At 35.1% G+C, this 17,323-nt stretch overlaps 1 protein-coding gene across 1 annotated transcript in view; it reads right to left on the bottom strand.

Moving 5' to 3' along the window:
- slc7a10a (solute carrier family 7 member 10a) overlaps positions 1 to 16,772 on the bottom strand; it is a 41,759-nt gene extending 24,987 nt beyond the window's left edge. The window contains exons 1-2 of the mRNA XM_087793024.1: positions 16,597 to 16,772; positions 6,797 to 7,001 (exon numbers count right to left, since the gene is read on the bottom strand). Of these exons, the coding sequence (XP_087649150.1) occupies positions 6,797 to 7,001; positions 16,597 to 16,705 (314 nt within the window). The 5' untranslated portion in view covers positions 16,706 to 16,772. The remainder of the gene's footprint in view (positions 1 to 6,796; positions 7,002 to 16,596) is intronic.
- Between the last annotated feature and the right edge of the window lie 551 nt (positions 16,773 to 17,323).

The raw sequence follows: 17,323 nt of genomic DNA, 5'->3' as shown, positions 1-17,323 counted from the left end.
ATAGTAATGTCTGGTGACTCTACTATAGTAATGTCTGGTGACTCTATTATATTAATGTCTGGTGACTCTATTATATGAATGTCTGGTGACTCTATTATATGAATGTCTGGTGACTCTATTGTATTAATGTCTGGTGACTATTATATGAATGTCTGGTGACTCTACTATAGTAATGTCTGGTGACTCTATTATATGAATGTCTGGTGACTCTATTATATTAATGTCTGGTGACTCTACTATAGTAATGTCTGGTGACTCTATTATATTAATGTCTGGTGACTCTACTATAGTAATGTCTGGTGACTCTATTATATTAATGTCTGGTGACTCTATTATATGAATGTCTGGTGACTCTATTATATGAATGTCTGGTGACTCTATTGTATTAATGTCTGGTGACTATTATATGAATGTCTGGTGACTCTACTATAGTAATGTCTGGTGACTCTATTATATGAATGTCTGGTGACTCTATTATATTAATGTCTGGTGACTCTACTATAGTAATGTCTGGTGACTCTATTATATTAATGTCTGGTGACTCTATTATATTAATGTCTGGTGAATCTATTATAGTAATGTCTGGTGACTCTATTATATTAATGTCTGGTGACTCTATTATATGAATGTCTGGTGACTCTATTATATTAATGTCTGGTGACTCTATTATATTAATGTCTGGTGAATCTATTATAGTAATGTCTGGTGACTCTATTATATTAATGTCTGGTGACTCTATTGTATTAATGTCTGGTGACTCTATTATATTAATGTCTGGTAACTCTATTATATTAATGTCTGGTGACTCTATTATACTAATGTCTGGTGACTCTACTATATTAATGTCTGGTGACTCTATTATATTAATGTCTGGTGACTCTATTATATGAATGTCTGGTGACTCTATTATATTAATGTCTGGTGACTCTATTATATTAATGTCTGGTGAATCTATTATAGTAATGTCTGGTGACTCTATTATATTAATGTCTGGTGACTCTATTATATTAATGTCTGGTGACTCTACTATATTAATGTCTGGTGACTCTATTATATGAATGTCTGGTGACTCTATTATAGTAATGTCTGGTGACTCTATTATATTAATGTCTGGTGACTCTATTATATTAATGTCTGGTGACTCTACTATAGTAATGTCTGGTGACTCTATTATAAGAATGTCTGGTGACTCTATTATATTAATGTCTGGTGACTCTATTATATTAATGTCTGGTGACACTATTATATTAATGTCTGGTGACTCTATTATATTAATGTCTGGTGACTCTACTATATTAATGTCTGGTGACTCTATTATATGAATGTCTGGTGACTCTATTATATTAATGTCTGGTGAATCTATTATAGTAATGTCTGGTGACTCTATTATATTAATGTCTGGTGACTCTATTATATTAATGTCTGGTGACTCTATTATATTAATGTCTGGTGACTCTATTGTATTAATGTCTGGTGACACTATTATATTAATGTCTGGTGACTCTATTATATTAATGTCTGGTGACTCTACTATATTAATGTCTGGTGACTCTATTATATTAATGTCTGGTGACTCTACTATATTAATGTCTGGTGACTCTATGATATTAATGTCTGGTGACTCTATTATATGAATGTCTGGTGACTATATTATATTAATGTCTGGTGACTCTATTATATTAATGTCTGGTGACTCTATTATATTAATGTCTGGTGACTCTATTGTATTAATGTCTGGTGACACTATTATATTAATGTCTGGTGACTCTATTATATTAATGTCTGGTGACTCTACTATATTAATGTCTGGTGACTCTATGATATTAATGTCTGGTGACTCTATTATATGAATATCTGGTGACTCTATTATATTAATGCCTGGTGACTCTATTATATTAATGTCTGGTGAATCTATTATAGTAATGTCTGGAGACTCTATTATATTAATGTCTGGTGACTATTATATGAATGTCTGGTGACTCTATTATATTAATGTCTGGTGACACTATTATATTAATGTCTGGTGACTCTATTATATGAATGTCTGGTGACTCTATTATATGAATGTCTGGTGACTCTATTATATTAATGTCTGGTGACTCTATTGTATTATTGTCTGGTGACTCTATTATATTAATGTCTGGTGACTCTATTATATTAATGTCTGGTGACTCTACTATATGAATGTCTGGTGACTCTATTATATGAATGTCTGGTGACTCTATTATATTAATGTCTGGTGACTCTATTATATTAATGTCTGGTGACTCTATTATATTAATTTCTGGTGACTCTACTATATGAATGTCTGGTGACTCTATTATATTAATGTCTGGTGACTCTACTATATTAATGTCTGGTGACTCTATTATATTAATGTCTGGTGACACTATTATATTAATGTCTGGTGACTCTATTATATGAATGTCTGGTGACTCTATTATATTAATGTCTGGTGACTCTATTATATTAATGTCTGGTGACTCTACTATATGAATGTCTGGTGACTCTATTATATGAATGTCTGGTGACTCTATTATATGAATGTCTGGTGACTCTATTATATTAATGTCTGGTGACTCTATTATATTAATGTCTGGTGACTCTATTATATTAATTTCTGGTGACTCTACTATATGAATGTCTGGTGACTCTATTATATTAATGTCTGGTGACTCTATTATATTAATGTCTGGTGACTCTATTATATTAATGTCTGGTGACTCTATTATATTAATGTCTGGTGACTCTATTATATTAATGTCTGGTGACTCTATTATATTAATATCTGGTGACTCTACTATATTAATGTTTGGTGACTCTATTATATTAATATCTGGTGACACATTATATTATTATCTGGTGACTCTATTATATTAATGTCTGGTGACTCTATTATATTAATGTCTGGTGACTCTATTATATTAATATCTGGTGACTCTATTATATTAATGTTTGGTGACTCTATTATATTAATGTCTGGTGACTCTATTATATTAATGTCTGGTGACTCTATTATATGAATGTCTGGTGACTCTATTATATGAATGTCTGGTGACTCTATTATATTAATGTCTGGTGACTCTATTATATTAATATCTGGTGACTCTATTATATTAATGTTTGGTGACTCTATTATATTAATGTCTGGTGACTCTATTATATTAATGTTTGGTGACTCTACTATATTAATGTTTGGTGACTCTATTATATTAATATCTGGTGACTCTATTATATTAATATCTGGTGACTCTACTATATTAATGTCTGGTGACTCTATTATATTAATGTCTGGTGACTCTACTATATTAATGTTTGGTGACTCTATTATATTAATATCTGGTGACTCTATTATATTAATATCTGGTGACTCTACTATATTAATGTTTGGTGACTCTATTATATTAATATCTGGTGACTCTATTATATTAATATCTGGTGACTCTACTATATGAATGTCTGGTGACTCTATTATATTAATATCTGGTGACTCTATGATATTAATGTTTGGTGACTCTATTGTATTAATGTCTGGTGACTCTATTATATTAATGTCTGGTGACTCTATTGTATTAATGTCTGGTGACTCTATTATATTAATGTTTGGTGACTCTATTATATTAATGTCTGGTGACTCTATTATATTAATGTCTGGTGACTCTATTATATTAATGTCTGGTGACTCTACTATATTAATGTCTGGTGACTCTATTATATTAATGTCTGGTGACTCTACTATATTAATGTCTGGTGACTCTATGATATTAATGTCTGGTGACTCTATTATATGAATGTCTGGTGACTATATTATATTAATGTCTGGTGACTCTATTATATTAATGTCTGGTGACTCTATTATATTAATGTCTGGTGACTCTATTGTATTAATGTCTGGTGACTCTATTATATTAATGTCTGGTGACTCTATTATATTAATGTCTGGTGACTCTATTATATTAATGTCTGGTGACTCTATTATATTAATGTCTGGTGACTCTACTATATTAATGTCTGGTGACTCTATGATATTAATGTCTGGTGACTCTATTATATGAATATCTGGTGACTCTATTATATTAATGCCTGGTGACTCTATTATATTAATGTCTGGTGAATCTATTATAGTAATGTCTGGAGACTCTATTATATTAATGTCTGGTGACTATTATATGAATGTCTGGTGACTCTATTATATGAATGTCTGGTGACTCTATTATATTAATGTCTGGTGACACTATTATATTAATGTCTGGTGACTCTATTATATGAATGTCTGGTGACTCTATTATATGAATGTCTGGTGACTCTATTATATTAATGTCTGGTGACTCTATTGTATTATTGTCTGGTGACTCTATTATATTAATGTCTGGTGACTCTATTATATTAATGTCTGGTGACTCTACTATATGAATGTCTGGTGACTCTATTATATTAATGTCTGGTGACTCTATTATATTAATTTCTGGTGACTCTACTATATGAATGTCTGGTGACTCTATTATATTAATGTCTGGTGACTCTACTATATTAATGTCTGGTGACTCTATTATATTAATGTCTGGTGACACTATTATATTAATGTCTGGTGACTCTATTATATGAATGTCTGGTGACTCTATTATATGAATGTCTGGTGACTCTATTATATTAATGTCTGGTGACTCTATTGTATTATTGTCTGGTGACTCTATTATATTAATGTCTGGTGACTCTATTATATTAATGTCTGGTGACTCTACTATATGAATGTCTGGTGACTCTATTATATGAATGTCTGGTGACTCTATTATATGAATGTCTGGTGACTCTATTATATTAATGTCTGGTGACTCTATTATATTAATGTCTGGTGACTCTATTATATTAATTTCTGGTGACTCTACTATATGAATGTCTGGTGACTCTATTATATTAATGTCTGGTGACTCTATTATATTAATGTCTGGTGACTCTATTATATTAATGTCTGGTGACTCTATTATATTAATGTCTGGTGACTCTATTATATTAATGTCTGGTGACTCTATTATATTAATATCTGGTGACACATTATATTATTATCTGGTGACTCTATTATATTAATGTCTGGTGACTCTATTATATTAATGTCTGGTGACTCTATTATATTAATATCTGGTGACTCTATTATATTAATGTTTGGTGACTCTATTATATTAATGTCTGGTGACTCTATTATATGAATGTCTGGTGACTCTATTATATGAATGTCTGGTGACTCTATTATATTAATGTCTGGTGACTCTATTATATTAATATCTGGTGACTCTATTATATTAATGTTTGGTGACTCTATTATATTAATGTTTGGTGACTCTACTATATTAATGTTTGGTGACTCTATTATATTAATATCTGGTGACTCTATTATATTAATATCTGGTGACTCTACTATATTAATGTCTGGTGACTCTATTATATTAATGTCTGGTGACTCTACTATATTAATGTTTGGTGACTCTATTATATTAATATCTGGTGACTCTATTATATTAATGTTTGGTGACTCTATTATATTAATATCTGGTGACTCTATTATATTAATATCTGGTGACTCTACTATATGAATGTCTGGTGACTCTATTATATTAATATCTGGTGACTCTATGATATTAATGTTTGGTGACTCTATTGTATTAATGTCTGGTGACTCTATTATATTAATGTCTGGTGACTCTATTGTATTAATGTCTGGTGACTCTATTATATTAATGTTTGGTGACTCTATTATATTAATGTCTGGTGACTCTATTATATTAATGTCTGGTGACTCTATTATATTAATATCTGGTGACTCTATTATATTAATGTCTGGTGACTCTATTATATTAATATCTGGTGACTCTACTATATGAATGTCTGGTGACTCTATTATATTATATTCTAATGTCACTGACGTAAACACAAGTGTGCGATAATTAAGTGTTGTTGACTTGCACAAGGTTGTGTTTGTCGCACAATTAGTTCTTGTTTAAGAACCACTCGGGACTTGTGTAGTCATGTGACCACTTGAATGTCACAAGACACGGAGAGTTCCACTGATCCACACACTGTTGTGAGCCGCCTGTGTGTGTGTGTGTGTGTGTGTGTGTGTGTGTGTCTAATTTATAATAGTGTATGTGTGTGTGTGTTTCTGCATTTGTCTAATTTATAATAGTGTATGTGTGTTTATACTAGTGTGTGTTCGTGCGTGTGTGTGCTTGTGTTAGTGTTATTGTGTGTGTTTATTATAGTGTGTGTGTGCATGTGTGTGTGTGTTGGTGTGAGTGTGTGTTTATTATACTGTGTGTGCATTTGTGTGTGTATGTGGGTGTGAGTGTTTGTGTGTTTTTGTGTGTGTGTGTGTGCTTGTGTGTGTGTGTTTTTGTGTGCGCTTGTGTTCGTTTTTGTTTGAATGTGCATGTGTGTGCTTGGGTGAGTGTGTGTGTCTGCTTTTGTGTGTGCTTGTGTGTGTGTTTGTGTGCTTGTTTGGTGTGAGTGTGTGTTTGTTTGTGCATGTGTGTGTGTGTGTGTGTGTGTGTGTGTGTGTGTGTGTGTGTGTGTGTGTGTGTGTGTGTGAACGTGTGTGTGTGTGTGCATGTGTGTGTGTGTGTTTATTATTGTGTGGGTGTGTGTGAGTGTGTTTATTATTGTGTGTGTGTGTGTTTGTTATTGTGTGGGTGTGTGTGAGTGTGTTTATTATTGTGTGGGTGTGTGTGAGTGTGTTTATTATTGTGTGGGTGTGTGTGTTTATTATTGTGTGTCAGGGATCAGGGCCTCAGCAGGTTCTTCTCACCCCACCAGGCCTCCGAAGATCTCGGTCACGTAGGAATAGTCTCCTCCAGACTTGGGGATGGTGACCCCCAGCTCAGCGTAGCACATGGACCCCAGCACACAGATGCCCCCCCCACAGACCCACACGATGATGGACAGACCCACGGAGCCGGCATGTTCCAGAACCCCTTTAGGAGACACGAAGATCCCGGAGCCGATGATGTTCCCTGAGGAGATCAAGAGTTCCGAACATGAGGAACGACACACAAATATAACACATTAACAATAACACAAATATAACACATTAACAATAACACAAATATAACACATTAACAATAACACAAATATAACACATTAACAATAACACAAATATAACACATTAACAATAACACAAATATAACACATTAACAATAACACAAATATAACACATTAACAATAACACAAATATAAGACGTTAACAATAACACAAATATAACACATTAACAATAACACAAATATAACACATTAACAATAACACAAATATAACACATTAACAATAACACAAATATAAGACGTTAACAATAACACAAATATAAGACGTTAACAATAACACAAATATAACACATTAACAATAACACAAATATAACACATTAACAATAACACCAATATAACACATTAACAATAACACAAATATAACACATTAACAATAACACAAATATAACACATTAACAATAACACAAATATAACACATTAACAATAACACAAATATAACACATTAACAATAACACAAATATAACACATTAACAATAACACAAATATAACACATTAACAATAACACAAATATAACACATTAACAATAACACAAATATAACACATTAACAATAACACAAATATAAGACGTTAACAATAACACAAATATAACACATTAACAATAACACAAATATAACACATTAACAATAACACAAATATAACACATTAACAATAACACAAATATAAGACGTTAACAATAACACAAATATAAGACGTTAACAATAACACAAATATAACACATTAACAATAACACAAATATAACACATTAACAATAACACCAATATAACACATTAACAATAACACAAATATAACACATTAACAATAACACAAATATAACACATTAACAATAACACAAATATAACACATTAACAATAACACAAATATAACACATTAACAATAACACAAATATAACACATTAACAATAACACAAATATAACACATTAACAATAACACAAATATAACACATTAACAATAACACAAATATAACACATTAACAATAACACAAATATAACACATTAACAATAACACAAATATAAGACGTTAACAATAACACAAATATAACACATTAACAATAACACAAATATAACACATTAAAAATAACACAAATATAACACATTAACAATAACACAAATATAACACATTAACAATAACACAAATATAACACATTAACAATAACACAAATATAAGACGTTAACAATAACACAAATATAACACATTAACAATAACACAAATATAACACATTAACAATAACACAAATATAACACATTAACAATAACACAAATATAACACATTAACAATAACACAAATATAAGACGTTAACAATAACACAAATATAACACATTAACAATAACACAAATATAACACATTAACAATAACACCAATATAACACATTAACAATAACACAAATATAACACATTAACAATAACAACACTTTAAAAATCTGTTTGAATCGTAACAAACATTCGTGCTAACAAACTCATGCTAGCTTAGTTAGCGTTAGCACGTCTGAATAATAATGATTCTGTGACGATGTTTAAACTTCTTTAAACTTATTGTCGACATGTTCAGTCGTTTTTGTGCGTCAGAAAGTGTGTACACACCTGAGCTGTGTCTCAAATACTTCTCTTAGTACACTAGAAGTTAGTATCATCAGGATAGTGTACGTACTAACTAGTAACTAATCCTCCACAGATAGTATGTCTCAAATCAAACTCTGCTGCTACACACTAACAGGAAATGACGCGACAGCTTCTTCTTCTACTACTATTTAAGGATGATTTCAAGCAGCTGTAGGAACACTATCGCCACCTGCTGGCAGCACGTTTGGTTTCAAGAAATATGAGAAATACTGACGAGATATTTACGCCGGTATCAGCAGCGAAGACGTGTTTATCCTCGTACTGCTGCTGAAAATACACCTGGAAGTATATGAATATATATATACATATATATATATATGTATATATATATATATGAAGTAACTTCCGTTTACAACGTCACTAAGATGGAGTCGTTTAGTGTAGAAAGTGTCCATCGATCCATACTCAGTTTTGTGTGTGTTTTAGTGTCAATCTAGTGTGTATGAAGCACTACACTTACATACTAAGAATTGAGACGCACTTATGCACTAAATATACTAACTTTGAGTACACAAGTATGCGATTTGAGACACAGCACAGCTGTAACTACAATAATTAGTATCTTTAGCTTAGCAACTTTAGCTTAGCATCTTTAGCTTAGCTTCAGCACTAGCCAAGCCGGAAATGTTTCTTCCATGAAACAAACTCACAATTCTACACAAACAGTGACTGACAGTGAACAGTGTCGTCTTAAAATCATCAATAATTCTCTAATTATTGATCATTTGTTCACTTCAGTCAGAGCCGGAGCTCATGAGTGTCAGGACCAGCTTCACCTCAGGACCAGCTTCACCTCAGGACCAGCTTCACCTCAGGACCAGCTTCACCTCAGGACCAGCTTCACCAGATCCAGGCTCAGGACCAGCATCTGTCCCTGAGAGCGTGAGAGTCTCGAACCACGGTCTCTGACACAGGGACGCCACGACCCCCCTCCCTCCGCCCCTTGCTAGCTGCCAGCGAGGCTCGCTAATGATGCAGCTTCAGATGTGTTGGTGTCGGAAGCGATCGCGGCCGCGGCGTTGAGCGCTTACGTAACGCTCGTGTTGTGTTGTTATGTCACGACAAGGCGTCCCACTGACCCGTTCAGACCCAGACGCTCACGACGCGCGGTGACATCCCAGGAGGAGGGTCGTGGATCTGGAACCAGGGCAACGAGCTCGAGGGTTCTCAGGGGAACGGTCGCTGGTTACACAAACACAACAAGAAATCCGAGACGCACACCTGCGGTAAATACACAATAGAGACACGTTGCTGGTTCAGAAGAGACGACAAACGACGACTATGTTGTGTGCTGCTTTACAGTACACAAACTAAAGAACCATCAATAAAAACACAAAACACTAAGTGAAGGTATGTCGTATGTCGCGTCCAGTCGGACCAGAACGTTTGTGTAAAAGCTCCATAAACATCTGAACAGGTTTGTTGCTCGACTACTTCTGTCTGGTTCATTCATCAGTTTCTCCATGAGTCGACGTCCGGAGTTATGAAGGATAACTTTGACAGCGAGTACGAGTGAACACGGTCACTGACGACGACCTTAAGTCACAGCAACACAAAAAAGGTCAAAACTGAGCCGTAAACGAACGAGTCTGCAGTCGTTCTACTTGTAGCTTCAGCACAGATTATGTTTCTGGTGTTTTTAATGACAGGTTTCCTGTCACATGTGCAACTAACGCCACGTGAGCATTAGTTCAGTATCCTGGTGATAAACATCGTTTACAGTGTTTCCAAAATATATATTGTGTTACTACTTCACAGATTTCTCACTTATCGTGGGTTTTCCTGGAATGTTACACCTGAGCTACTGGAGAAAACACGACAGGAAACATAACCATCAGTGAACTAGAGTCTCTAACATCGTAATGTAATATCAAGCAATCATTACATCATCGTGCACAGTTATTAACAGTGATAGTGTAGTAACAAGTACATATGTGTAGTATTGTCCAGTATTTGACTCTTGTGTTGTGATAGTGTAGTAACAAGTATATATGTGTAGTATTGTCCAGTATTTGACTCTTGTGTTGTGATAGTGTAGTAACAAGTACATATGTGTAGTATTGTCCAGTATTTGACTCTTGTGTTGTGATAGTGTAGTAACAAGTATATATGTGTAGTATTGTCCAGTATTTGACTCTTGTGTTGTGATAGTGTAGTAACAAGTATATATGTGTAGTATTGTCCAGTATTTGACTCTTGTGTTGTGATAGTGTAGTAACAAGTATATATGTGTAGTATTGTCCAGTACTTGACTCTGGTGTTGTGATAGTGTAGTAACAAGGATGTATGTGTAGTATTGTCCAGTACTTGACTCTGGTGTTGTGATAGTGTAGTAACAAGTATATATGTGTAGTATTGTCCAGTACTTGACTCTGGTGTTGTGATAGTGTAGTAACAAGTATTTATGTGTAGTATTGTCCAGTACTTGACTCTGGTGTTGTGATAGTGTAGTAACAAGGATGTATGTGTAGTATTGTCCAGTACTTGACTCTGGTGTTGTGATAGTGTAGTAACAAGTATATATGTGTAGTATTGTCCAGTACTTGACTCTGGTGTTGTGATAATGTAGTTACAAGTATATATGTGTAGTATTGTCCAGTACTTGACTCTGGTGTTGTGATAGTGTAGTAACAAGTATATATGTGTAGTATTGTCCAGTACTTGACTCTGGTGTTGTGATAATGTAGTTACAAGTATATATGTGTAGTATTGTCCAGTACTCGACTCTGGTGTTGTGATAGTGTAGTAACAAGTATATATGTGTAGTATTGTCCAGTACTTGACTCTGGTGTTGTGATAGTGTAGTAACAAGGATATATGTGTAGTATTGTCCAGTATTTGACTCTTGTGTTGTGATAGTGTAGTAACAAGTATATATGTGTAGTATTGTCCAGTACTTGACTCTGGTGTTGTGATAGTGTAGTAACAAGGATATATGTGTAGTATTGTCCAGTATTTGACTCTTGTGTTGTGATAGTGTAGTAACAAGTATATATGTGTAGTATTGTCCAGTACTTGACTCTGGTGTTGTGATAGTGTAGTAACAAGTATATATGTGTAGTATTGTCCAGTACTTGACTCTGGTGTTGTGATAGTGTAGTAACAAGTATATATGTGTAGTATTGTCCAGTACTTGACTCTGGTGTTGTGATAGTGTAGTAACAAGTATATATGTGTAGTATTGTCCAGTACTTGACTCTGGTGTTGTGATAGCGTAGTAACAAGTATATATGTGTAGTATTGTCCAGTACTTGACTCTGGTGTTGTGATAGTGTAGTAACAAGTATATATGTGTAGTATTGTCCAGTACTTGACTCTGGTGTTGTAGTATTTACAGACCACATGACTCTTGACGAAGTCGTAACTACTTTCATTTGTTTTCAAACCAAAGTATGTCCAAACATCAGCTTTAAAAGCTGCTGGACTCACTGTATCCTCTCGTCCTCAGTCATCATTCTTCCTTTCGCTACGGAGGACGTAACGACTGCTGCCATCTAGAGGCTGAAGGTTAATTGCAACAATAATGCTTTAATTATATATAGAATTTTTACATGTTAATTTTAAATAAAAAAAATAGAACTATTTGAACTACACAAACTTTATTGAAATATAAACAATAAAAACATCATATGATTTGAAATAAAAATGATATTAAAAAATAAAACTATATTAAAACAGTGAATATCGATCCAGTATCGTGAAAATAAATATTGTGATATTCAAGAGTATCAATACTTTCTCACACATGAATCACGAGATCTTTGAAGATCCGACTCGTGACAGACTCGAGTCTCTGGTCGTGACTCGACGCTCAAACATGAGTCATGATCGTCTGAAATGATCCACTAACTCAATATTTGCGGAGAAACTTTCAAATGACCGTCTTCACATAAATCATGTTCGACTCACAAACCTTTCGTCTCGCGGCGTCGACGCTCTCGTGGCTAAAGTGCCGAGTCGTGGTTTCACTGAGTGCGTCCATTAAAAATCCAATATGTCGGAGGATGTTACGACGAGGACGCGCTCGTGTGTGTCTGTCTGCTCGTGTGTAGCACGCTAACACAACATGACAACAACAACACTCTGGAAATCAATACAGACACGAGACACAACTTGCAGCTAATGCTAATGCTAGGAATGCTAAACCAGCAGCGAGCTAACTCTTAGCACTGAAGCTAATTCAACTAGTTTTTTAACTATAAGATAAAGAAACATCAAAGGAAAACGTCAGTTTGTACCTGAAGGAGAAAAATAAATGTTTTTTAGCTTTGTGACCAAATTCACTAAAAACAGAGACTAAAAAAAAGGTGATTTAATTTAATTTAATTAAAAAAATTAAAGTGTGAAAAACTTTGAAAAACGAACATTGAGCCAAGATAGGAAGATTCAGACTTATTCATTCAGTATTTATCTTTCTTTTTTACAGTAAGTTATTTTCAAATCTTCTTTTCTGCTGTTTTTTCTAATCTTGGCTCGACCGTGACTCAGATTTATAAACGTAGTAACTAAACTCGTCGTAAACAAAAAGCTGCTTCGTTTCAAACACATTTATCAGTTTTTAATTCGACTGTGAGTCACATGAGCTGAAGTTACACAACGACGTCTAACTTTTTCCAACAGACTCTTGTTTAATACACATTATATTAGGCATTAATAAAGATAATACTGTTAAATCCTTCTTCTGAATATTCATTTTAAATATACATGATATACTGTATATACTATATACAATGTCTTCTTGCAGTTAATGAGTCAAACGTTGGCATCATTCTGTCAAATATAAAGAAAACATGTTTATCATTTGTTCTTGTTGTTGAGCTTGTAACCAAACACACACACACATCACATGTGTAAACACACACACACATCACATGTGTAAACACACACACACATCACATGTGTACACACACACACAAACCTGAGATATTTCGGCTATTGACGCACTTTAAATAAACTTTATTTTATCCTGCATTACTTTAAAAACATGCTGACGTTTGTTACTAAATTCATCTCTATTTTACATTTAAACATAAACCAAAGCAAGTATGAGATTTTATTTACGATCCGTCCGATAAACAACTGTTTAAAGGTCCTGTAGCCATTAGTGCTGTGTTTGAAACACGTGTATTTTATTTGCAACATTTAAAGACTGAAGGCAAACCAGGAGTTTGTCGTGAACAACATGTAAAACAGTGTAAAACAAGTGTTGAGTGTTTCACACACTTTTACTCGGTTCTGACAAAAGTTGTGTCTTTAACGACATATTTTCATTTTATCTGAATCTTTCTCAACGAAACATTGAAACTCCTCGACTTCACAGCCTTGAAAATATTCAGAAATTCTTAAACTAATACAATCAGTTTCTAGTCCAACAAGAGTCAGAACTCTCGTGTCAATCATGTGAGCAAATAAATTAAGTTAGTCTTTTATATTTGTAGAGCTTTTCCAGACCAGGGTCACAAGGACTTAAACAATTAAAACAATACTCAATAAATATATACTTTAAAGATCAAGATAAAACTGAGACAAACACAAGAGTCTCAGAGAATCAAGGAAAAGTCTGCAAAAGTGTGGAAAAGTGTCTTGAGATGTTTCTTGAAGGAGTCAGTAGATCATCAAACACACATGTTTCTTAAAGGAGTCAGTAGATCATCAAACACACATGTTTCTTGAAGGAGTCAGTAGATCATCAAACACAGATGTTTCTTGAAGGAGTCAGTAGATCATCAAACACACATGTTTCTTAAAGGAGTCAGTAGATCATCAAACACAGATGTTTCTTGAAGGAGTCAGTAGATCATCAAACACAGAGATGTTTCTTGAAGGAGTCAGTAGATCATCAAACACAGATGTTTCTTGAAGGAGTCAGTAGATCATCAAACACAGATGTTTCTTGAAGGAGTCAGTAGATCATCAAACACAGATGTTTCTTGAAGGAGTCAGTAGATCATCAAACACACATGTTTCTTAAAGGAGTCAGTAGATCATCAAACACAGATGTTTCTTGAAGGAGTCAGTAGATCATCAAACACAGATGTTTCTTGAAGGAGTCAGTAGATCATCAAACACACATGTTTCTTAAAGGAGTCAGTAGATCATCAAACACAGATGTTTCTTGAAGGAGTCAGTAGATCATCAAACACAGATGTTTCTTGAAGGAGTCAGTAGATCATCAAACACAGATGTTTCTTGAAGGAGTCAGTAGATCATCAAACACAGATGTTTCTTGAAGGAGTCAGTAGATGATCAAACACAGATGTTTCTTGAAGGAGTCAGTAGATCATCAAACACAGATGTTTCTTGAAGGAGTCAGTAGATCATCAAACACAGATGTTTCTTGAAGGAGTCAGTAGATCATCAAACACAGATGTTTCTTGAAGGAGTCAGTAGATCATCAAACACAGATGTTTCTTGAAGGAGTCAGTAGATCATCAAACACAGATGTTTCTTGAAGGAGTCAGTAGATCATCAAACACAGATGTTTCTTGAAGGAGTCAGTAGATCATCAAACACAGATGTTTCTTGAAGGAGTCAGTAGATCATCAAACACAGATGTTTCTTGAAGGAGTCAGTAGATCATCAAACACAGATGTTTCTTGAAGGAGTCAGTAGATCATCAAACACAGATGTTTCTTGAAGGAGTCAGTAGATCATCAAACACAGATGTTTCTTGAAGGAGTCAGTAGATCATCAAACACAGAGATGGTTCCAAAGCTTAGGAGCAACAGCCTTGAAGGATTTCTCTCCTCTGGTCCGGAAGTTCAGGAACCATCAGTAGATTCTGATCCACAGACCTCAGAGCCCGAGCTGGGGTGTAAGTCTGGATCAGATCACTGATGGAAAGAAACTGGCAGCCAGTGAAGAGTTTGAAGGAGAAATGTGAGTTCTTATACTAGAGCAGAGTTTTGTATGAACTGCAGGCGAGACACATCCTTCTTGTGGATCATGCAAAAATATAAATAATTAAAGTTAATATTGTTTAAGGTTTATGTTTATTGGCTGTGATTGGTTGGCTGGGCGGCAAAGCATCAGGGTAGCTGTCACGTTACTGAGAGTGTTGTTGAGGAAGTTTAACTGAACTTGTACAGGACGCAACAGCACCTGAACGCACCATAAACGCCTCCTCAATGCAATTTCAATTAAAGGAGGGAAGAAAACGCTGAGAAAAAGGTGAAAGTGTCGTAAAAACAAGTTTGTCATGTGTTGAAACAAACACTAAAAGTCAAATGTCTCATCAGAGGAGGCTCTTCATAACGAGGGCCACATGAACAGTCACGTGTTAAACGGGTCACAACCAGATGATTAACGTTGAGTGAGAACGAGTTGAGTCAGTTCATGATGGTACTTGTGTTTGTTGCTCTCGTGTTCTTTTGTGTTTCTCAAAACCACCGAACTATGATCCCAGACTTACAATAACACAACTAACCAAGATCAAAGATAAATGACACGTCACTCACGCGCAGCTAATTGATCTCAAGTGTAACATGAACGTCATTATACACACACTCACACACACACTCACACACACACACACGCACTCACACACTCGCGTGCGAGCTATACATCCACGTCACGTGACTGCATTTTCCACGGCGGTTATTTACGATCATGCGCAGCAGAACCCACGCACGAGCCCAACGGGACCAGACCGAGCCACGTAGACATGTTCTGGTTCGGTCCAATCCGACTGATGCAAGAGTTGCCGCGAGTGTTCTCACCGACGGGACGTGAACGCAACACGGTCCAGACCAGACTCTATAAGTTCGGATGTGGTTCTGGTTCTACGACAGACGGATCTTCTGGACCGGACCGTGTTCCGACAGCGATGGATCCAGACTCACTGGGATGGGCATCTGTCGGACCAGAACTCCAGTCGAACTTCAGCCAAACTTACCTATAATGATGGCGCACGCGCTCATGAGCCCGATCTCCTTCTTGAGAGCGACCCGGTCCTCCTGGGTCTGCTCCTGGTCCTCCTCCGTCTTCTGCTCCTGGTCCTCCATCTCCCGGACTCGCTCTGGTCCAGACGCTGCAGACTGACCTCCTCTCTCAGCGCCTGCGAACTAGTATATGTCAGGCGCGTGCGCATGCGCAGCAGACCCTCAGGTAAACTGACTCGTCTCGTCTCGTGACGTCATCAAAACGGAGGAATCCAATAACATTCAAATAATGAGTCAATATTTGACGAAACTTTCATGTTTAGTCTTCGTCTCGGCAGCGGCTGGACTGAAGAAGCACAGTTTACACATGTCTTCACTGACAGTGTCCCGGGGCTGCCCCAGGACCTCCACCCACCTGAAGACACACATGTTCTAGTCCGAGTCTCTCATGGCGACTGTTTATTTACAAACGGTGAAGTTCTGAGGTGAATTAATTTCAAGGTGAAAATAATCAAAATGAATTAAAACTATAAATATATATATATATATATATATATATATGTGTGTGTGTGTGTGTATATAAAGACAGTATATATATTTATATGTATATATATATAATATATACATATACAAAACAAATAAACCTGGAGAATAAAAACCAAATCAAATGAATTTAAATGTGATTTAAATTCACAATACTGAATCTAAATCTTCCACGGATCCCTCTGTCTTTCTTATCCG

Source organism: Callionymus lyra, chromosome 6, assembly GCF_982586985.1.
Source record: "Callionymus lyra chromosome 6, fCalLyr1.hap1.1, whole genome shotgun sequence".
Lineage (NCBI taxonomy): Eukaryota > Metazoa > Chordata > Actinopteri > Syngnathiformes > Callionymidae > Callionymus > Callionymus lyra.
The sequence above is the reverse complement of the archived record's forward strand: the minus strand, read 5'-3'. Positions and strand labels throughout refer to the sequence as shown.